At 41.4% G+C, this 23532-nt stretch overlaps 1 protein-coding gene across 1 annotated transcript in view; it reads right to left on the bottom strand.

Annotated features, from left to right (window-relative positions):
- The window catches only part of LOC141111935 (receptor-type tyrosine-protein phosphatase beta-like), a 337059-nt gene that overhangs the window by 129337 nt on the left and 184190 nt on the right, over positions 1–23532 (bottom strand). The window contains exons 16-20 of the mRNA XM_073604158.1: positions 21418–21696; positions 18114–18386; positions 14021–14290; positions 9321–9599; positions 5803–6075 (exon numbers count right to left, since the gene is read on the bottom strand). Of these exons, the coding sequence (XP_073460259.1) occupies positions 5803–6075; positions 9321–9599; positions 14021–14290; positions 18114–18386; positions 21418–21696 (1374 nt within the window). The remainder of the gene's footprint in view (positions 1–5802; positions 6076–9320; positions 9600–14020; positions 14291–18113; positions 18387–21417; positions 21697–23532) is intronic.

The following is a 23532-nucleotide window of genomic DNA, read 5'->3' on the forward strand; positions in this document are numbered from 1 at the left end:
AGTCCCCCTGCTGCGTCCACTGACAAAGACAGCAGGACTAGGCCCCACCCCCGACTCCCGTGTCACTAGATTTGATTGACAGCAAAGGGAACCAATGGTTCCCGCTGCTATCAATCTATCCAATGAGGACAGAGACAGCGGCTGGAGCTGCTGGGCTTGTGCTCGTCACACGATCGGGTTCAGGTAAGAAAAAGGGGGGGTCTGGGGGGCAGCTGAAGCACAGAAGATTTTTCACCTTAAGGCATAGAATGCCTTAAGGTGGAAAACCATGAGGCTTTAGAACCACTTTACTATCTGGCTAAAATTCAACTTTAAATGCTATTTGTAAAGGTATTTTAACCAATTAAGGACCGAGCCTCTAGAGAATAAAATGGCAGTTGTTGCAATACTTTTTGTTACACCGGATTTGCGCAGCGGTCTTACAAGCGCACTTTTTTTGGAAACAATATACTTTTTTGAATTAAAAAATAAGACAACGGTAAAGTTAGCACAATTGTTTTTATATTGTGAAAGATAATGTTACGCCGAGTAAACTGATACCCAAAATGTCACGCTTCAAAATTGCACCTGCTCGTGGAATAGAAAAAATTCTACAGGTTGCATGTTTTGAGGTCTAGGAAGAGAATGATTGCTCTCGCTCTACTGATCGCGGCGATACCTCACATGTGTGGTTTGAACACAGTTTTCATATGCGGGCGCTTCTGCACGCGAGCTCGGCGGGACGGGGCGCGTTTAAAAAAATGTTTCTTTTTTCTTATTTATTTTACCTTTTTTTTTTTATTTTTACACTGTTCTTTAAAAAAAAAATGTGTCACTTTTATTCCTATTACAAGGAATGTAAACAAAGATGTAATGTAATAGAAAAAAAAGCATGACAGGACCTCTTAATTATTTACACTAAAATGAAAAAAAAAAATGTTGTCACTTAAAAAAAAAAAAAAATGGCCCTTTAAGAGCTATGGGTGGAAGTGACGTCTTGACGACGCTTCTGTCCAGAAATGGTATGGAGACGGGTGGGGGCCATCTTCCCCTCAGTAGTCTCCATACCCAGCATGGAGGAACATCTGTTCGCCTCCGGCGCTGCTGACGGCTCTGGTAAGCGAACTGGAGTGTGACGGGAGGGGGCCCTCTCCCGCCGCCGATAAAAGTGATTTCGCTGCGAATCCACCGCAGAGACCACTATTATCGAAATCCGGACCACTGACCGAAAAAGAGAATACCGGGGTTATGGCAGCTAGCTGCTGCCATAACAACGATATTCCTCTTCAAACTTAGGAGGTATATCGGCATGCGGCGGTCCGGAAGTGGTTAAAGGTAATAATTCTATACACGCCACAATATTTTTACACACAATTGTACAGTTTATTTACTGCGCCTTCCAAATGAACTTGGTGGAGTTTGGACTTGTGTTGAAGGACTTTAGTTTATGGCATAAGCTTGAAATCAGTGTGATACTCCTCAGTGATCATTCACAATTCCTTGACTGGTGCATCTGACTTGCATTTGACCTGATTTCAAGGGGTTTAAATACCCATTTTGCATTCCCATGCAAAAAAATTCCTGTTGTCTGGTACACCGTTACTTCTTAGCAGCTTTGAGAAGTATGTGTGGATTCTTTTCTTTCGCTATAGCATTCAAAATGATTGAACTTTTTCAAGCAGAAGAAAATATCCTATCATTATTTATTATAAATATACAGGATTTATATAGGGTCAACAATTTGTGCAAAATAAGGGAGAGAGTACAGTAATACAATTCAATACAGTAGGGCTAGTGATACCAAAGGCATTACGTATAAGGAATGAGCTGATGGAGAAAGTAAAAGTTCAGTTTGAAGGTGGAGTCCGGATAGGATTTCTAGAAAAAGATACGTTTTCAATGATCACCTAAAAGAAGGCAGAGCAGAGAATAGTCATGTGCAGAACGAAAAAATATGTTTCATTTCGGATCGATTCGATAAGTTACTAATTTAGTTTGGTTGCATTCGTAGCAAAATTAGTTTTGTTTTGTTTTGTTTATTCTTTTTCAGCCAAATTCAAATTTTTCCAATGGATTCTAAGTATTCAAGTTAAATTTAAATTGAAAATATCGAGTTTTGCTGACCTCTGTAATCACAGGGGGATTCTACCCCAATGAACCCTTCAAGAGAAATACCTTCTTCCACAAACTCAGAGATTTTTCATTATGTGCAAATAGTGCATTTTCTGCAAACCTTATAACGGGCGGCTGATATAACCACGTCCACCTCAATGGAGTATTTATGCAGATTCCTTGACAAGCACACTGGCGTTATCTCCAAAATCTACATTATACTGACCTCTACTCCAAACAAGACATTGGGGAGACACTCGCTCTAGATGAATGGTCCAAAATGTCACAGTGTGCGTCAAAATTATATATAAATACTTCACTGATCAAAGCAAATTACAGGGTACCAAAGAGAATAGCTTCGTTCGTCCCAGGGGTCTCTCCCTCCTGTTTTCGAGGGTGCGGTATGGAAGGCACATGATCCAAATATGGTGGTCCTGCCCCAAGGTGAAACATTTTCGGATGCACCTCTATAATTTCATCTTCTCACTTACACAGGTGAACTTAACTAAATCACAGCAGCAAGCTCTTCTGGGACGCCCGGTAGAAGGCACATCTAAACAGACAGGGTAACCTTGATCTTTACGGCAACCAGAATAGTAACTGCCAGATCATGGAGGACGCCCACGATCCCTTTCGACTTGGTAAAAAACAAGTTGTCATGGATCACGGTAAATGAACGCCTTTTACAGGAAAAACGAGGCCTATTTGATAAGATCTGGGAACACCGGATCAAATACTTGTCTGACCCCTTGTGAGATCTCAGGGACTGACCGAGTTAATTTTAGGGAGTGACCTTCCTTTCCTCTCTGATACTCTTTTCTTCTTCCTTTCATTCTTCTCCTTTTCTTCTCCTGGAATATGGAATATGGTCTTGGTTCCCCCCCTTCCTCCCCCTCCTGCATGGAGAGTAGTGGAGGGACAAGGAAACCAAGGGATATTTATAGTTATCTTTCAAACTACAGAAATGTTATCTGGTTGTGTTTTCATTTTCCCCTTTTTTTTCTTGAATTGGAGGAATTTAGCAGTAACAGATGTGCAGACCAGAAGACAATAATTTACTTTTCTAGAAAGGCGCACTGTATAATAATAATAATACTGAGACATGGTATACAGTTAAGACTTAAATGTTAAAAATGTCTTGCTTCTGACTATTCCCTGATCTCCTGGTTCTGACTTTGGCTTGCTACTGGACCTTGCTCTGCCTGCTTCCCTGGTACCGACCTCCGGACCACCCTTCTGTCTTACCATGTATGACCCGAGCTCACCTTGGCTATAAAGCAGCTGAATGAGTGTGGGGGGTAATCGTGAGATAATTATAACTCACAGAGAGGCACCGTCCCTAGTGGAAACAAATTTTGGAAAAAACGTGAAGTGGGACTTTACATGTGCCTCGATGGAGTATGGATAATAATTTATGACACAGTATTTTTTTTTAAAAATTCATAAAGATACTTAATTTACCATCCTTGGATGAAAATACATTACATGCCACACACGAAACCTGAAGGTAAGCTATAAACAAACATATTTGGTATTAATAAATTTTATTTTTGCATGTTAAACTTGAACATCCATTTCTCTCTTTCTCTCTCTGTATGGAATATTCCTGTGTCTATAGGACACCGCTGAACATAAATAAGCATGACCTGTAACTGCATTTTTGTTAAAAATATCTTTACGTTGTTATATCAGTATCTTACACCAAAGGGTAATGATAAATGCCCTACAATGATGTAGGAGTTTTTTTTATGTTATATATATGCATTATTAACATTTTACCTAATATCATTTTATGATTTAGCTAATCTTGCAGTCTTGTATCTCTAGGACATCTTTAGTATTTACATGCTGTTTGTGCCGCTCTAAATGGCCCTGACAAAGCGGGGCTCCCACGAAACGCGTAGGCCACATTCTTGATACTCTATACCAGGACTCGCACAACATTGATCAACTTAAAAGTAAATTGTATTTCCATTCAAACTGTAATGTTTTAAATATTTTCATCCAAGGATGGCAAATAAAGTATCTTTATGAATTTTACACATTTTTCCAATTTTTATAACTATAAGCAGCTTTCCTTTACGTGGTAGTTAATATAGGGCTTGGAATGGGGGTGGGAACAGGTTTAGGCTTAGTATTTGACTAAACTTCAACTTTAAAGGATAAGTTTAAGTTTCGTAACATGTTACACCCATATTCATGATGTAACATGCTACAAACAGACCCGCGCCCCCCCAATCCCCGATCTGACAGCTAGCGGGGGTCTCTTCTCTTCCGCGTTAGCTGTCTCAATTTTAAAAAAAACTTGGCCGCGCGGGGCTCCACCCACCTGTCCGGCAGCCTTTGCAGCTGTTGGCTTGTAGTTTTCAATGAACTACCACAGTGCTTGTTTCAGGTCACAATGCATGCCTCGCCATTTCCTCTGTGTTGTATAACAAATGTGGGAGTGCTAATGTGGTGAAAGACTGCATGGTGATCTCTCTGGTAATTGAGTGACACTAGACTGAGAGACCCAGGGACTGTGGAATATGTAGTTTCTTCATAGGAAATGTTAGTTCTCAGACTACAGACAGAGTTCATGCATTAAAGTGACATTAAAGGTTCGGTTTTCTTACAAAAAAAAAAAGTAATAAACATATCATACTAACCTGCTCTGTGCAGTGTTTTAGCACAGAGCAGCCCCGATCCTCCTTTTCTTCTTGGGTCCCCCACCGGTGCTCCTGGCTCCTCCACCTCGACAAGTGCAATAGCAAGCCGCAGCTCGCCCCTGCCCCCTTGGCAATAGTTTAAAAAGTTACATTTTCCGTTTAGCAGTATTTATGGGTAAATTCAGTTATTAGACATGTGCAGTTCGTTTCAAGCTACAGTATTAACGAAGTTTATAGACTGCGCCGAATAACGAAATTAAATTTGTCCGGATTTCCGAAATTCAAATTGAAATTCGAATTAAATTTTACATTCAATTCCATTCAAATTCGAACTGTAAACATATTTCTGAAATCAATGACTGTGTGTTATTAGAGGACCATTTCGAAATAACGCTGTTTTTGTTAAGCGAAAGGTGATCTAAAGAGTCATTGTAATCATTTGATTAAGATTTTTCTTTTGTTTGTTCACTTTGCCGCATTCGAATCAAAAAAAAAAAAAAAAAAACATTTTCGTTTCGACAGATTTGAAATTTATCAATTTGATCTTTTTGAATCGTAAAAAATTGGTAAATTCAAAAGAAGACATAAAACTAATTCTGAATACGAATCCTGTATACAAATTGAATGAATCAACCGAATTTAACAAAACAAATAACTAGATTAATGAATCTAAACAAAACAAAACACATTTTTTCGTTATGCACATGTCTATCAGTTATAAACGAGGGGTCTAATTATATGTTACAGGCCAGCGGAGGACCCCAGAACAGGAGGATCGGGCCGTTCTGTGCAATTATATTGCACAGAGCAGGTATGTATAGACATGTTTGTTATTTGAAAAAAAAAATAATCCTTTACAACCACTTTGAGAAGCTTGTATGAATTTAGTCAATGCATCTGAAACAAAGACTGTTCTTTTTTCTGGTGGCAACAAATCAGCTTTTCACTTTTACACCTCCAGAATGTGATAATGATGGGGAGTATCAGATTGGATGTGGTGAATAAAGGAGCATTTGTTGGCAAAGACATTTATAAGTTGCTTTTCCTGTTCGGCAGTACTTACGTGTGCAGTCAGTTATAGACACGGGGTCTGATTGTATGTTGCAGGCAGATATTGTATATACAGTGAATGTATAGGTCTCTCCCGCTGTCAGATATCCTATTGTAGCCGATGCACTGCTCACTATTGTATTATTTATCAGTGTAGATGATGAGGTTACATTGGTCTGTACCCTGTAGGTGTATGAGCTCTGATACTCGTCTGGTTGTGTCCAGGTCAGGGACATAGAATTGGTAGTTTTGGCAACAATCTGCGGTAATGTCACAGATATCGGTTCTGTGGATAAAGGAAAAAGTCATTAATAACCAGAGTAACAATTGTTACATTCAGAGTGTGATGTTGAAGTTACAATGTTAATCGGCAGTAGAAAAACACTGCTAAAGAAAAAAAAGAGTTATCATCTTCATCATTATCTTTAATTACAGCAATAAGCTAAGTAGATATGGAGACCTCTTCTTGTCTTCGTTCATTCCCTCCCCTAATCCCCTAATCAGAAAATCGTATTGTATGATTGTGTTTCACATTGATAACATCATATTGTAACTTTAGGCTGCGGTCACGCCTAAGCGCTTTCAGCTCGTAAAACGCCCCAAAAAAAGCCTGAAAAAAACACCCAAAAACCGCCCAACAAGCAAAATCCTATTCAATTTAATGGCACCTGTTCTAAGCATTTTGTCACCTGAAGCAAAATGCCTGAAGCTCAAAAAAGTACATCAGCTTCTTTTTGGGCAGATTACAGGAGTTTTTCTGCTTTTTACATTGGTGACTTTTTGACCTGTGAAAAATCGCAGCAAAAAAAAACCGTGGTACAAATCGCGGCAAAATTGTGGTAAAAACGCACGACTTTCTGCCTGAAATGCTCAGGTGTGAATGCAGCCTTACAGCTAAAGCCTAGGTAGCTAAAGTTTTTACATGGTCCTTTCCCCATTACCCTACTAGTGCTCTGCTTGCACCCAGACATAGCTAGGAATAAAAAATGCAATGTGTGTTTACACAAGTACTGGCGTATATTCATGTGCAGCCATTAATAACTATGGGCAGGTTGTAGGCAGCATCTGTAGTTTCTGGTTGGAGAAATACACCCGAATTGTACATTGTACAGCCCCAGGCCGTGTGCATGAGACCTAAAAAGCAACAATATAAACTAGCTCTAAAAGTCGTCTGTCTTATAATAAGACTTGCAAGGTCTCCTTCCCTTTCTAGAGCAGAGAGAGAGGACAAAGAAACCTTGGAGCTTTACCAATGTACATAGGTCATTATGCACCAAGGGACCCTGTCACCGTACAAGAGTTACCAAAAAAAAATGAACACTTAACACATAAGTGATGACTCTAAATACTTATCTTTCCCACTGCCCGCACCATTGAACACCACTCTGATGCTGTAAGATCATCTTCTAAAGTCCACTGGGAAACCAACACTTCTGGTTGTGTCAAACTTCTGGGTTCTCTACAGCTCTAACTGGCTTCTCCTGCTGACCTCCAGTAAAGATGTGGAGGAGCAGGATAAACCAGTATGAGTTGTAGGGGACCCAAGAGACCAACCCTCCAGAAAGTGTTGTTTCCCAGCAAAAAGGATGATTTCCTAGTACTTAAGCATAGTTCAGCTGGTTCCTCCTGCTGACCTCCATGGCACTACTCTCTTCTGTAATGAGTTGAAAGTCAGCGGGATGAACCAGTGTTCGGCAGCAAAGTCAGATATATCTTTAATAAAAAAGAAAAAACTGCGCTTGGAATAAATAAACGAGCTGTGGTTACAAGTGAGGCACACCAATACAAAATTATAACAAAAAAAACGCGCTATAAGGTGATATAAACAATGATGAAAATGTAAAGTCCCATATACAGTTGTGTAGTCCCATATATAAGTCCAAGACAAAAAAAAGTTGAATCTGTCATAGGTGAATAACGTGAAATTCATCCAGAACCAATAAAAACGTCATTGAAAACGTCAACGTATGACGAAACGCGTCTGGGAGGGACGTGCTGACGTCACCACGTTGCCCTGTTGAGGATGGGAGTGTGTCTGAGTGCCGGCCGGCTTCGTTTTTATCCCTCGTTTTTATCTTTCGTTTAAGTGTAAGTGTTACTCTATCTCTATAAATCAAGTATTATACAGTATTACACTATTGGCTGTTTTTTACCATATATGCACTGCTGAGCTCGGGTCCATTTGGTCAAGACGTATCCACGCCGTTCCTGTCAGGAGTCCGTCTTGTGCTTTATTGCATCTGCCCATCTTGTTTGGATATCTGGTAAGCAGGATTTCCCTAAGGTTCGCTGCAGTTTTATATCCTGTGTTCTCTACCTATGGTGATTAATCTTTGGCTGTATGGAGTCTGCTCACAACGGTTTGCCATCTGGTAAGCAGTTTGTACATGTGGTTTGCTGCACCTAGAGGGATCCTTTTTCACGTCTTATCTGGGTGATCGTTGCATGCTTACTTTCCACCTAAATCTGGTAAGCAGATTCTGGGTATCGTTCACGTTTCTATCTTTACTCACTATAATATATATCTTTGCATGATTGCATGACACTCACACAACCATCCTAGTTGTTGCTACTGACACTGGATGTTTTATGACTACACATGATTTAGGTTTATGTTGAGTGTTGCACTTATTATTTGTTTTTGGAGTGTTTTACGTTATCAGTATTACGCTATGTTTTTGTCATATATTTTTGGATAAATGTCTGTGGACTGGATATACGGGACAAGTGCGTTTATCCTGCCTCACCTGGATCGTCCATCTAAAGGCCCAGGCTGGGTTTAAGCCACTTGCCCCATTTTTGGCTTGCTTAGCTGGTAAGCGCAGTACCTATTGATGTGTTCCAGTTATATGTCTTCTCATCACCTATTTATTTGTTCTGGATGAATTTCACGTTATTCACCTATGACAGATTCAACTTTTTTTTTGTCTTGGACTTATATATGGGACTACACAACTGTATATGGGACTTTACATTTTCATCATTGTTCATATCAGATATATCTTTGCTTGGTAACTTTTGCCTCTTGAGCAAATGGGGGGGGGGGGTCAGTCAAGAATCTGGGCACTCAGAAGACCTTTTCAAAATACTGTAACACTTTTTAAATATAGCTTTTAAGACTACATTCACATTTGTGCGAACACAGACATTGCATGTGATTTGCTCCCGCATTGCAGGGCCGTTTGCATGCGATGTCTGTGCAATGCGAGTCCAGCCATACAGTTGTATGGCTGAACTCGCATTGAATTCGCACAAAAAAGGTGCAGGGACTTTTTTTTCCCCCCGCACTGAAATCGGATTGCATGGGTGTTCTCACCTATGCGATCTGATTCCTGTGCGAGTTCACAGTTTGCACTGCAATCTGTGAACCAACCTGGGGGTGTCATTAACAATGTATTGACACCCGCAGCGGTTTGCAGAGGGCAGTGTGAACTGCCTGCGGGAGGGATGCAATGTGGGAACCGGCGCTGTAATCGCTCTGGTTCCTGCATCGCACAAGTGTGAACCTAGGCTCAAGGAGCAAAAACTTACTTGTACAGACTGATCCAATTACAGATGTGCTCTGATACCCCCAGGGTATGACCGTCACCACAGAGACACTGTAATTAGTCCCCGATATCAAGTTTTGAAGGGTGACATATGTTGTGTTGCTTATCACAGTTCCAGAAATGATTGAAGGAGAAGAAGAATTCCAATAAGTGATATTATATGACTTCACCACTCCGGTCATATTTACTGGATCTCCCCAAGATAAGGTGACATTCTTAGTTCCTATCATAGTAAAGTTTATGCTGCCCGGTGGGGTGGGATCTGTTTGGAGATAAAACAATGTTAGGACTAAAATGAGTGAGATGGAAGAAAATGTTTCTGCTTTAAAAAGAATACATATAATTGGATGAAATACCAAAGGGTGGTGCAAGCATAATGCTTACATCACTCTTCTAAACATAAAAAATGGAGCACATGCAAGCCCCTTTGTTAATTAGGAGCCATCAGTTCTCTGTTCTATGGTGGCTGTGACAGACACACAGATCTTTCTACCTGCTCCCCAAAAGTTATATTTAAAATTAAAAAGGAGCTCCAGTCTCCCCCAAAAAATTAAAAGTCAGCAGCTACAAATACTGTAGCTGCTGACTTTTATTATAAGGACACTTACCTGTCCAGGGATCCAACAATGTCCTCACCCAAGCCGATTCTTCAATTGGCTTCAGTTCCAGACGCCGGCATCTTTACTGCCGGTTTCCTACAATCCATGCACGAGCCACGCTGCGCTTTGCTAATGGTCCCGCAGTCTTCTGGGACCTGTGATGTGTGGGGGAGGTGGGCTGACCTTCCACTCAGATCACCGCGACAATCTGCCCGGAAGTGAGAAAGGGTACCTGTCAAAAGGTCCCCCACCCCCCCAAAAAAAGTGGCAAATGTGGAAAGGGTGGGGGGGGGATACAAACAAGCAGAACTTCCCCTTTTGGGTGAAGTTCCACTTTAATGACTTCAAAATATAACAATGTAAGAAAAAAAAAGAAATCAATGACATGGAAGAAAAATCATCTGCTTTGAAGGAATACGATGGTAGGGGTGTTCACAATGGCCACCTTTCGTTCAAATAATTAAAGGTTTAAAAAAAAACCTTTGTCCCAACCCCTGTCACTTTTTTCAGCCGGGTCTGCATGAACAGTGCTTCTGGAAAAGTATTCACAGCGCTTCACTTTTTCCCCATTTTGTTATGTTAGAGCCTTATTCCAAAATGGTTTAAACTCATTATTTTTCTCAAAATTCTACAAAAAAATGACAACGTGAAAGAGGTTTAGATGAAATCTTTGCAAATTTATTAAAAATAAAAAATGAAACAAATTCCATGTACAGTACATAAGTATTCACATCCTTTGCTCAATACTTTGGTGAAGCACCTTTGGCACCAATTACAGCCTCAAATCTTTGTGAGTATGATGCTACAAGCTTGGCACACCTATTTTTGGGCAGTTTCTCCAATTCTTCTTTGCAGGACCTCTCAAGCTCTATCAGGTTGGATGGGGAGTGTCGGTGCACAGCCATTTTCAGATCTCTCCAGAGATGTTCAATGGGGTTCAAATCTGGGCTCTGGCTGGCCCACTCAAGGACTTTCACAGGGTTGTCATGTAGCCACCTCTTTTGTTATCTTGGCTGTGTTCTTAGGGTCATTGTCCTGTTGGCAGATGAACCTTTGCCCCAGTCTGAGGTCCAGAGCGCTCTGTTACAGGTTTTCATCAAGGATGTCTCTGTACATTGCTGCATTCATCTTTCCCTCGATTCTGATTAGTCTCCCAGTTCCTGCTGCTGAAAAACACCCCCACAGCATGATGCTGCCACCACCATGCTTCACTGTAGGGATGGTACTGGCCAGGTAATGAGCGGTGCCTGGTTTCCCCTAGACATGACACTCGCCATTCAGGCCAAAGAGTTCAATCTTTATTTCATCAGACCAGAGAATTTTGCTTCAGGTGCCTTTTAGCAAACTCCAGGCGGGCTACTATGTGCCTTCTACTGAGGAGTGGCTTCCGTCTGGCCACTCTAACATACAGGCCTGATTGGTGAAGTGCTGCAGAGATGGTTGTTCTTCTGGAAGTTTCTCCTCTCTTCACAGAGAAACACTGGAGCTCTGTCAGAGTGATCATCGGGTCCTTGGTCAACTCACTGACTAAGGTCTTTCTCCCCTTTATTGGGACCTCCAATGCTGTAGAAATGTTTCTGTACCCTTCCCCAGATCTGTGCCTCCATACAATCCTGTCTCTGAGGTCTACAGACAATTCCTTGGACTTCATGGCTTGGTTTGTGCTCTGACATGCACTGTTAACTGTGGGACCTTATATAGACAGGGGTGTGCCTTTCCATATCATGTCCAATCAACTGAATTTACCACAGGTGGACTCCAATCAAGTTGAAGAAACATCTAATGGATGATCAGTGAAAACAGGAGGCACCTGAGCTCAATTTTGAGCGTCATGGCAAAGGTTGTGAATACTTATGTACATATAATTTCTTTGTTTTTTATTTTTAATAAATCGGCAAAGATTTCAAACTTCTTTCACGTTGCCATTATGGGAGATTGATTGTAGAATTTTGAGGAAAATAATGAATTTAATCCATTTTGGAATAAGGCTATAACATAACAAAATGTGGAAAAAGTAAAGCGCTGTAAATACTTTCCAGATAAACTGTCCATCAAGTCCATAGGTTGGACTTGATGGACTTGTGTCTTTTTTTCAACCTCACCTACTATGCTACTATGTAACTGTATATACTGTATATGGAGAAAAGTCTAAATAATGGATATGCGAAATTAAAAACAAAAGCATATGTATAATATCATTATTAAATGAATAGCATTATCATTATACAATAACTTTTTATCATATATGTCCTTTAAACAAAACTTTTTTTCTGTACCATTCAGTGAAATGGCGCACATTTGCTATTTTTTTTGTTTAACTTTGACAAAGCATTGAAGACACATGTAAGTGAATAAAATGAGATATAAATGTGATATAAATGTGAACTGAAATCTTAAAAAAAAAGTCCAGTGATGGTTATGAATCAATAAAAATAATCAATTCCCAATTCAATAATATTATGATACAAACATAAACACTTTTAACTGTGCTTAGATGTAAGCATATTTTATACTTTTAAATAAATTACCGTATAACACGCACCCCAAGTTTAGGAGGGAATTTTAAGGAAAAAAACTTTTAGGAGGGAAGTTTAAGGGAAAAAAACTTACATTTAAATGCCCATCAATGCAGCCTCATCAGTGTTCATCTGCAGCCTTTCCCCAGTGTCCAGTGCAGCCTTGTCCCCAGTGCAGCATTGCCCCAGTGCAGCCTTGTCCCCAGTGCAGCTTTGCCCCAGTGCAGCCTTGTCCCCAGTGCAGCTTTGCCCCAGTGCAGCCTTGTCCCCAGTGCAGCCTTGTCCCCAGTGCAGCCTTGTCCCCAGTGCAGCTTTGCCCCAGTGCAGCCTTTGCCCCAGTGCAGCCTTGTCCCCAGTGCAGCCTTGTCCCCAGTGCAGCTTTGCCCCAGTGCAGCCTTGTCCCCAGTGCAGCTTTGCCCCAGTGCAGCCTTGCCCCAGTGGTCCGTGCAGCCTTGTCGCCGCCGACATACAAACGTTTAGTTTGTATTTTTAAACATGGCGCCGCGGAGTTCGGAGGGACTCGGCAGCGCTCGTTCAGCTGAACGAGCGCCGCCGAGGACACAGTGACTGGGCGGAGCCGAGATACACATAGCCGAGGGTTCTCGGCTCTTCTCGGCGCCGTTCACAGTCACGCCCAGTCCCTATGATGGACATAACACAGGTCTAATGGCGGGACTGGGCGTGACTGTGAACGGCGCCGAGAAAAGCCGAGAACCCTTGGCTATGTGTATCTCGGCTCCACCCAGTCACTGTGTCCTCGGCGGTGCTCGTTCAGCTGAACGAGTGCCGCCGAGTCCCTCCAAACTCCGCGGCGCCATGTTTAAAAATACAAGCTATGTGAATGTCGGCGGCAATCGCGGCGATCGCTCCGACAGATCACAAAATAGCGGGGATCGACGTATAACACGCACCCACGATTTTCCCCTTTTTTTAAGGGGAAAAAAGTGCGTGTTATACGCCGATAAATACGGTAGTTTGGTTATGTTAATACACTATTGGAGGCTTGTCTGTTTACCTTACCCCAACACATGGTCCTGGAACTTCTGAGAGAGGATCTGCGGAGGAGTTTTCCAGCATAAGGGAATAGCTTGTCCTTAATAATAATCAAGGCTTACATTCTGTGGATATGAGGTGGGAGTTCTGTGAGCACTGAGGTGTTGGTGGCGGAGCATAGACTCTCTGAAGTTTTATTAAGAAGGTTATTGGATCTATTCATTGAAGGACTGCACATTGATCGCAGTGTTTATATTTGGATCACAGTCATTATTGGATCATAATATTATTGAATTGGGAATTGATTATTTTTATTGATTCAAAACCATCACTGGACTTTTTATTGTAAGATTTCAGTTTACATTTATATCACATTGTTTATTTAATCACATAGAATGGAATAGCGCAAAATCATTTTATTCACTTACTTATGCACGTGTATTTGTGAAATCACTAGGTTTTGCAGCAATTCTGGGTATCCAGTTAGGATTTATTGTTATCACATTCACTATATAATAGCGCAGAGGATCACTATACTATATTCATTGAAGACACATGACCTTAATCATACTTACATGTGGCCTGTGACAGTAAAGGGGCTGCCTGGCTGCAGGAACTGCTGACTGTCACTATTGTTACATTGTAGACTCTTCCTGGTAATAATCCAGTAAAATTTACTTGCGTCATGTTAGGCTGTATTGTGCCAGTCTGCATTGTGTTATTGACATATTCTGTTATAGTGACGGTATAATTAGACACATTTCCTTGTGGTGCGGTCCAGCTCACAAACAGAGAATTCACCGATGTGTTACTGCTCGCTGCGGCACCGACAGCTTGTCCGGGAACTAAGAGGAAAAATAATGTTTTATTAGTGAAAAAGGTACACATACAGATCTTATTATAAAGGGTGCAGGGGTTCTACAGCAAAGATGGAGGGCTGGGGGGGGGATCCTGCCCATAGCAGCATCATCTGTGTTGGAAGAATAGGGAGGAAAGACCTTGAATCTCTGAATGTGGGTGATCTAGACTGTAAGGGGGGATTTACTAAAACCGGAGAGTACAAAATCTGGTGTACATGTGCATGGTGGCCAATCAGCTTCTAACTTCAGCTTGTTCAGTTATGCTTTGCCATAAGTTTTGCGGTGCATACTAGCACTTTATGGCATAAACCTCCTTGGGGCACATAAATGAATGTGGTGGCATTTACAGTGCCTTGTAAAAGTATTCACCCCCCCTTGGCTTTTTACCTATTTTGTTACATTGCAGCCTTTAGTTCAATGTTTTTTTAATCTGAATTATATGTGATGGATCAGAAAACAATAGTCTAAGTTGGTGAAGTAAAATTAGAAAAATATATACATAAAACTATTTTTCAGAAATAAAAAACTGATAATTGGCATGTGCGTATGTATTCACCCCCTTTGTTATGAAGCCCATAAAAAGCTCTGGTGCAGCCAATTACCTTCAGAAGTCACATAATTAGTTAAATGATGTCCACCTGTGTGCAATCTAAGTGTCACATGACCTGTCATTACATATACACACCTTTTTGAAAGGCCCCAGAGGCTGCAACACCTAAGCAAGAGGCACCACTAACCAAACACTGCCATGAAGACCAAGGAACTCTACAAACAAGTAAGGGACAATGTTGTTGAGAAGTACAAGTCAGAGTTAGGTTATCCAAATCTTTGATGATCCCTAGGAGCACCATCAAATCTATCATAACCAAATGGAAAGAACATGGCACAACAGAAAACCTGCCAAGAGACGGCCGTACACCAAAACTCACGGACCGGGCAAGGAGGGCATTAATCAGAGAGGCAGGACGGAGACCTAAGGTAACCCTGGAGGAGCTGCAGAGTTCCACAGCAGAGACTGGAGTATCTGTACATAGGATGACAATAAGCCGTACGCTCCATAGAGTTGGGCTTTATGGCAAAGTGGCCAGAAGAAAGCCATTACTTTCAGCAAAAAACAAAATGGCACATTTTGAGTTTGCGAAAAGGCATGTGGGAGACTCCCAAAATGTATGGAAGAAGGTGCTCTGCTCTGATGAGACTAAAATTGAACTTTTTGGGCCATCAAAGAAAACGCTATATCTGGCGCAAACCCAACACATCACCCAAAGAACACCACCCCCACTGTGAAACATGGTGGTGGCAGCATCATGCTGTGGTGATGTTTTTCAGCAGTCAGGACTGGGAAACTGGTCAGAGTTGAGGGAAAGATGGATGGTGCTAAATACAGGGATATTCTTGAGCAAAACCTGTACCACTCTGTATGTGATTTGAGGCTAGGATGGAGGTTCACCTTCCAGCAGGACAATGACCCCAAACACACTGCTAAAGCAACACTTGAGTGGTTTAAGGGGAAACATGTAAATGTGTTGGAATGGCCTAGTCAAAGCCCAGACCTCAATCCAATAGAAAGTCTGTGGTCAGACTAAAAGATTGCTGTTCACAAGCGCAAACCATCCAACTTGAAGGAGCAGTTTTGGAAGAAGGAATGGGCAAAAATACCAGTGGTAAGATGTGGCAAGCTCATAGAGACTTATTCAAAGCGACTTGGAGCTGTGATAGCCGCAAAAAGTGGCTCTACAAAGTATTGAGTGAGTTCACCGCTCCTTCACCGCTCCAAAGAAGCTGCTGGCAGGACTTTTTGTGATGCCCTGCTAGTGCACCGCTCCGGTGTGAAAGCCCTCGGGCTTTCACACTGGAGTGTATGGAGCCGCTTTTTTCAGGCGCTATACAGGTGCTATTTTTAGCGCTGTAGCGCCTGAAAAATGCTGGCAGTGTGAAAGGGGTCTTAAGGTATTTTAACCACTTAAGGACCAAGCCTCTTTTTGAGATTTGTTGTTTACATGTTAAAAACTGTTTTTTTTGCTAGAAAATTAGGAAACCGCCGCAGGGACCACTTTTATCCTAAACCGGACCACTCACTGAAGAAGAGGATACCCGGGTTATGGCAGCTTGCTGCTGCCATAACAACGATATTCCTCTTCAAACTTAGGACGTATATCGGCGTGCGGCGGTCCGGAAGTGGTTAAAGGTAATGATTTTATACACACCACAATATTTTTACACACAATTGTACGGTTTATTTACTGCGCCTTCCAAATGAACTTGGTGGAGTTTGGACTTGTGTTGAAGGACTTTAGTTTATGGCATAAGCTTGAAATCAGTGTAATACTCCTCAGTGATCATTCACAATTCATTGACCGGTGCATCTGACCTGCAGTTGACCTTTTTCTGACCTGCATTTGACCTGATTTAAAGGGGTTTAAATACCCGTTTTGCATTCCCATGCAAAAAAATGCCCGTTGACTGGTGCACCTTTACTTCTTAGCAGCTTTGAGAAGTATGTGTGGATTCTTTTCTTTCGCTATAGCATTCTAAATGACTGAACTTTTTCAAGCAGAAGAAAAGATCCTATCATCATTTATTATAAATATACAGGATTTATATAGGGTCAACAATTTGTGCAAAAGGGAGAGAGTACAGTAATACAATTCAATACAGTAGGGCTAGTGATACCAAAGGCATTACGTATAAGGAATGAGCTGATGGAGAAAGTAAAAGTTCAGTTTGAAGGTGAAGTCGGGAAAGGATTTCTAGAAAAAGATACATTTTTAAGGATCACCTAAAAGAAGACAGAGTAGAGAATAGACATGTGCAGAACGAAAGAATTTGTTTCATTTCGGATCGTTTCGTTAAGTTACTAATTTAGTTTGGTTGCATTCGTAACGAAATTAGTTTTGTTTTGTTTTGTTTATTCTTTTTCAACCAAATTCAATTTTTTCCAATGGATTCTAAGTATTCGAGTCAAATTTGAATTGAAAATATTGAGTTTTGCTGACCTCTGTAATCACAGGGGGATTCTACCACAACAAACCCTTCAAGAGAAATACCTTCTTCCACAAACTCAGATTTTTCAGTATGTGCAAATAGTGCATTTTCTGCAAACCTTACAACGGGCGGCTGATATAACCACGTCCACCAGTATTGCCAACCTACCAGATAACGCTGTTTTTGTTAATCCAAAGGTGATTTAAAGAGTCATTGTAATCACTTGATGAAGATTTTTCTTTTGTTTGTTCACTTTGCTACATTCGAATAAAAACATTTTTAAAAAATGTATCAATTTGATCGTTTTGAATCGTAAAAAATTGGTAAATTCAAAAGAAGACATAACAAGAATTCTGAATACGAATCCTGAATATGAATTGAACGAATCAACGGAATTTAACAAAAGAAATAACTAGATTAATGAATCTAAACTAAACAAAACACATTTTTTCGTCATGCACATGTCTATTAGTATTAAACGAGGGGTCTAATTCTATGTTACAGGCCAGCGGAGGACCCCAGAACAGGAGGATCGGGTAAGTATATAGACATGTTTGTTATTTAAAAAACAAAATCCTTTACAACCACATTGAGAAGCTTGTATGAATTTAGTCAATGCATCTGAAACAAAGACTGTTCTTTTTTCTGGTGGCAACAAATCCACTTTTCACTTTTACACCTCCAGAATGTGATAATGATGGGGAGTATCAGATTGGATGTTGTGAATAATGGGAACTTCTTGCGGGAAATTTGATAGACAAGGACTGGAGCATTTGTTGGCAAAGACATTTATAAGTTGCTTTTCCTGTTCGGCAGTACTTACGGGGGCAGTCAGTTATAGACACGGGGTCTGATTCTATGTTGCAGGCAGATATTGTATATACAGTGAATGTATAGGTCTCTCCCGCTGTCAGATTTCCTATTGTAGCCAATGTACTGCTCACGGTTGTATTATTTATCAGTGTAGATGATGAGTTTACATTGGTCTGCACCCTGTAGGTGTATGAGCTCTGATACTCGTCTGGTTGTGTCCAGTTCAGGGACGTAGAATTGGTAGTTTTGGCAACAATCTGCGGTAATGTCACAGATAATGGTTCTGTGGATAAAGGAAAAAGTAATATTAATAACCAGAGTAAGAATTGTTACATTCAGAGTGTGATGTTGACGTTACAATGTTATTTAATCGGCAGTAGAAAAACACTGCTAAAGAAAAAAGTTATCATCTTCATCATTATCTTTAATAACAGCGATAAGCTAAGTAGATATGGTGACCTCTTCTTGTCTTTGTTCATTCCCTCCCCTAATCAGAAAATTGTATTGTATGATTGTGCTTCACATTGTTAACATCATATTGTAACTTTAGGCTGCATTCAAATCTAAGCGCTTTCAGGTCGTAAAACGCTTGTAAAACGCCCGAAAAAAATGCCCAAAAAACGCCAAACAAGCAAAATCCCATTTCAATGGCACCTGTTCACATCTAAGCGTTTTGTCACCTGAAGCAAAATGCCTGAAGCTCAAAAAAGTACACCAGCTTCTTTTTGGGCAGATTACAGGCGTTTTTCAGCTTTTTACATTGGTGACCTTTTGACCTGTGCAAAATCGCAGCAAAAAAAGTGGTACAAATCGCGGCACAATCGTGGTAAAAACGCACGACTTTCTGGCTGAAAACTAAATGCTCAGGTGTGAATGCAGCCTTACAGCTAAAGCCTAGGTAGCTAAAGTTTTTACATGGTCCTTTCCCCATTACCCTACTAGAGCTCTGCTTGCACATAGACATAGCTTGGAATAAAAAATGCAATGTGTGTTTACGCAAGTACTGGCGTATATCCATGTGCAGCCATTAATAACTATGGGCAGGTTGTAGGCAGCATCTGTAGTTTCTGGTTGGAGAAATACACCCGAATTGTACATTGTACAGCCCCAGGCACCCGTGTGTATGAGACCTAAAAAGCAACAATATAAACTAGCTCTAAGCGCCGGTTCACATTAGAAGCGGCACGACTTGCAGGTCGCCTCACCGAGGCGACCTGCACACGACTGCCGCGGCGACTTGCAAGACGACTTCTGTATAGAAGTCTATGCAAGTCGCCCCCAAAGTAGTACAGGAACCTTTCTTCTAAGTCGGAGCGACTTGCGTCGCTCCGATTAGAATGGTTCCATTGTACAGAACGGGAGGCGACTTGTCAGGCGGCTAGGTCACCTGACAAGTCGCCCCCGTGTGAACCGGCTCTAAAAGTCATCTGTCTTTTAATAAGACATGAAAGGTCTCCTTCCCCTTCTAGAGCAGAGAGACCCTGTCACCGTACAAGAGTTACCAAAAAAAATGAACACTTATGCCCCGTACACGCAATAGGATTTTCCGACAGAAAATGTGTGATAGGACCTTGTTGTCAGAAATTCTGACTGTGTGTGGGCTCCATCACACATTTTCCATGGGAATTTCCGACACACAAAGTTTGAGAGCAGGCTATAAAATTTTCCGACAACAAAATCCGTTGTCGGAAATTCCGATCGTGTGTACACAAATCCGACACACAAAGTGCCACACATGCTCAGAATAAATTAAGAGACGAAAGCTATTGGCTACTGCCCCGTTTATAGTCCCGATGTACATGTTTTACGTCACCACGTTCAGGACGATCGGATTTTCCGACAACTTTGTGTGACCGTGTGTATGCAAGACAAGTTTGAGCCAACATCCGTCGGAAAAAATCCATGGATTTTGTTGTGGGAATGTCCGATCAATGCCCGATCGTGTGTAGGGGGCATTAGGCTGCTTTCACACTGAGGCGCTTTGTAGGCTCTAAAGTGCTAAAAATAGCGCCTGCAAAGCGCCCTGAAAGAGCTGCTCAATTCACTCCAATGTGAAAGCCCCGAGGGCTTTCACACTGGAGCGGTGCACTTGCAGGATGGTCAAAAAAGTCCAGCAAGCCGCATCTCTGCAACGCTATAGGAGCGCTGTATTTACCGCTCCTAAAGCGCCCCTTCCCATTGAAAACAATGGTGCAGCGCTGCAAAGCCGCCGGCAAAGCACTGCTGCAGCGGCGCTTTGCGGGCACTTTGCAGGTGGTTTTAACCCTTTTTCGGCCGCTAGCGGGGGTTAAAACCGCCCTGCTAGCGCCGCTAGAATGACAGTAAAGCGGCGCTTTACCGCCAGCAACCGCCTGCCTCAGTGTGAAAGTAGCCTTATAAGTGATGACTCTAAATACTTATCTTTCCCACTGCCCGCACCATTGAACACCACTCTGATGCTGTAAGATCATCTTCTAAAGTCCACTGGGAAACCAACACTTCTGGTTGTGTCAAACTTCTGGGTTCTCCACAGCTCTTACTGGCTTCTCCTGCTGACCTCCAGTAAAGATGTGGAGGTTAGCAGTATGAACCAGTATGAGTTGTGGGGGACCCAGGAGACCAACCCTCCGGAAAGTGTTGTTTCCCAGCAAAAAGGATGATTTTCTAGTATTTAAGCATAGTTCAGCTGGTTCCTCCTGCTGACCTCCATGGCACTACTCTCTTCTGTAATGAGTTGAAAGTCAGTGGGATGAACCAGTGTTCGGCAGCAAGGTCAGATATATCTTTGCTTGGTAACTTTTGCCTCTTGAGCAAATGGGGGGGGGGGGGTCAGTCAAGAATCTGGGCACTCACAAGACTTTTTCAAAATACTGTAACACTTTTTGAATATAGCTTAGGCTATATTCACATTTTAGCTAAGGCTATGTTCACATTTGTGTGAACACAGACATTGCATGTGATTTGTACCTGCACTGCGGGTCACTGGGGCCATTTGAATGCGATGTCTGTGCAATGTGAGTACAGCCATACAGTGGTATGGCTGAACTCGCATTGAATTTGCACAAAAAAGGTGTAAGGACTCCCCCCCCCCCCGCACTGAAATCGGATCGCATGGGTGTTCTCACCTATGCGATCAGATTCCTGTGCGAGTTCACAGTTCACACTGCGATCTGTGAACCGATCTGGGGGTGTCATTAACAATGTATTGACACCCACAGCAGTTTACAGAGGGCAGTGTGGACTGCCTGCGGGAGGGATGTGGGAATCAGCACTGTAATCGCGCTGGTTCCTGCATCACACAAGTGTGAACCTAGGCTCAAGGAGCAAAAACTTACTTGTACAGACTGATCCAATTACAGATGTGCTCTGATACCCCCAGGGTATGACCGTCACCACAGAGACACTGTAATTAGTCCCCGATATCAAGTTTTGAAGGGTGACATATGTTGTGTTGCTTATCACAGTTCCAGAAATGATTGAAGGAGAAGAAGAATTCCAATAAGTGATATTATATGACTTCACCACTCCGGTCATATTTACTGGATCTCCCCAAGATAAGGTGACATCCTTAGTTCCTATCATAGTAAAGTTTATGCTGCCGGGTGGGGTGGGATCTATTTGGAGATAAAACAATGTTAGGAAAAAAATTTGTGAGATGGAAGAAAATGTATCTGCTATAAAAAGAATACATATAATGGGATGAATTAACAAAGAGTGGTGCAAGCATAATGCCTATACAATGAAAAAACTCTCTGAAGTTTTATTAAGAAGGTTATTGGATCTATTCATTGAAGGACTGCACATTGATCACAGTGTTTATATTTGGATCACAGTCACTATTGGATCATAATATTATTGAATTGGGAATTGATTATTTTTATTGATTCATAACCATCACTGGACTTTTTTTTGTAAGATTTCAGTTTACATTTATATCACATTGTTTTTAATCACATAGCATGGAATAGCGCAAAATCATTTTATTCACTTACTTATGCACGTGTATTTGTGAAATCACTAGGTTTTGCAGCATTTCTGGGTATCCAATTAGGATTTATTGTTATCACATTCACTATATAATAGCGCAGAGGATCACTATACTATATTCATTGAAGACACATGACCTTAATCATACTTACATGTGGCCTGTGACAGTGAAGGGGCTGCCTGGCTGCAGGAACTGCTGACTGTCACTATTGTTACATTGTAGACTCTTCCTGGTAATAATCCAGTAAAATTTACTTGCATCATGTTAGGCTGTATTGTGCCAGTCTGCATTGTGTTATTGACATATTCTGTTATAGTGACGGTATAATTAGACACTTTTCCTTGTGGTGCGGTCCAGCTCACAAACAGAGAATTCACCGATGTGTTACTGCTCACTGCGGCACCGACAGCTTGTCCGGGAACTAACAGGAAAAATAATTTTTTATTACTGAAAAAGGTACACATACAGATCTTATTATAAAGGGTGCAGGGGTTCTACAGCAAAGATGGAGGGCTGGGGGGGATCCTGTCCATAGCAGCATCATCTGTGTTGGAAGAATAGGGAGCATAGAACTTGAATCTCTGAATGTGGGTGATCTAGACTGTAAGGGGGGATTTATTAAAACCGGAGAGTACAAAATCTGGTGTAGATGTGCATATTAGCCAATCAGCTTCTAACTTTAAGTTTTGCGGTGCATACTAGTACTTTATGGCATAAACCTCCTTGGGGCACATAAATGAATGTGGTGGCATTTACAGTGCCTTGCAAAAGTATTCACCCCCTTAGCTTTTTACCTATTTTTTACATTACAGCCTTTAGTTCAATGTTTTTTTTAATCTGAACTATATGTGATGGATCAGAACACAATAGTCTAAGTTGGTGAAGTAAAATTAGAAAAATATATACATAAAACTATTTTTCAGAAATAAAAAATAAGTGGCATGTGCGTATGTATTCACCCCCTTTCTTATGAAGCACATAAAAAGCTCTGGTACAATTAAAATTACCTTCAGAAGTCACATAATTAGTGAAATGATGTCCACCTGTGTGCAATCTAAGTGTCACATGATCTGTCATTACATAGACACACCTTTTTGAAAGGCCCCAGAGGCTGCAACACCTAAGCAAGAGGCGCCACTAACCAAACACTGCCATGAAGACCAAGGAACTCTCCAAACAAGTAAGGGACAATGTTGTTGAGAAGTACAAGTCAGGGTTAGGTTATAAAAAAATATCCAAATCTTTGATGGTCCCTAGGAGCACCATAAAATCTATAATAACCAAATGGAAAGAACATGGCACAACAGCAAACCCGCCAAGAGACGGCCGCACACCAAAACTCACGGACTGGGCAAGCAGGGCATTAATCAGAGAGGAGCACAGAGACCTAAGGTAACCCTGGAGGAGCTGCAGAGTTCCACAGCAGAGACTGGAGTATCTGTACATAGGATGACAATAAGCC

This window comes from Aquarana catesbeiana, linkage group LG11 (genome assembly GCF_042186555.1).
Source record: "Aquarana catesbeiana isolate 2022-GZ linkage group LG11, ASM4218655v1, whole genome shotgun sequence".
Lineage (NCBI taxonomy): Eukaryota > Metazoa > Chordata > Amphibia > Anura > Ranidae > Aquarana > Aquarana catesbeiana.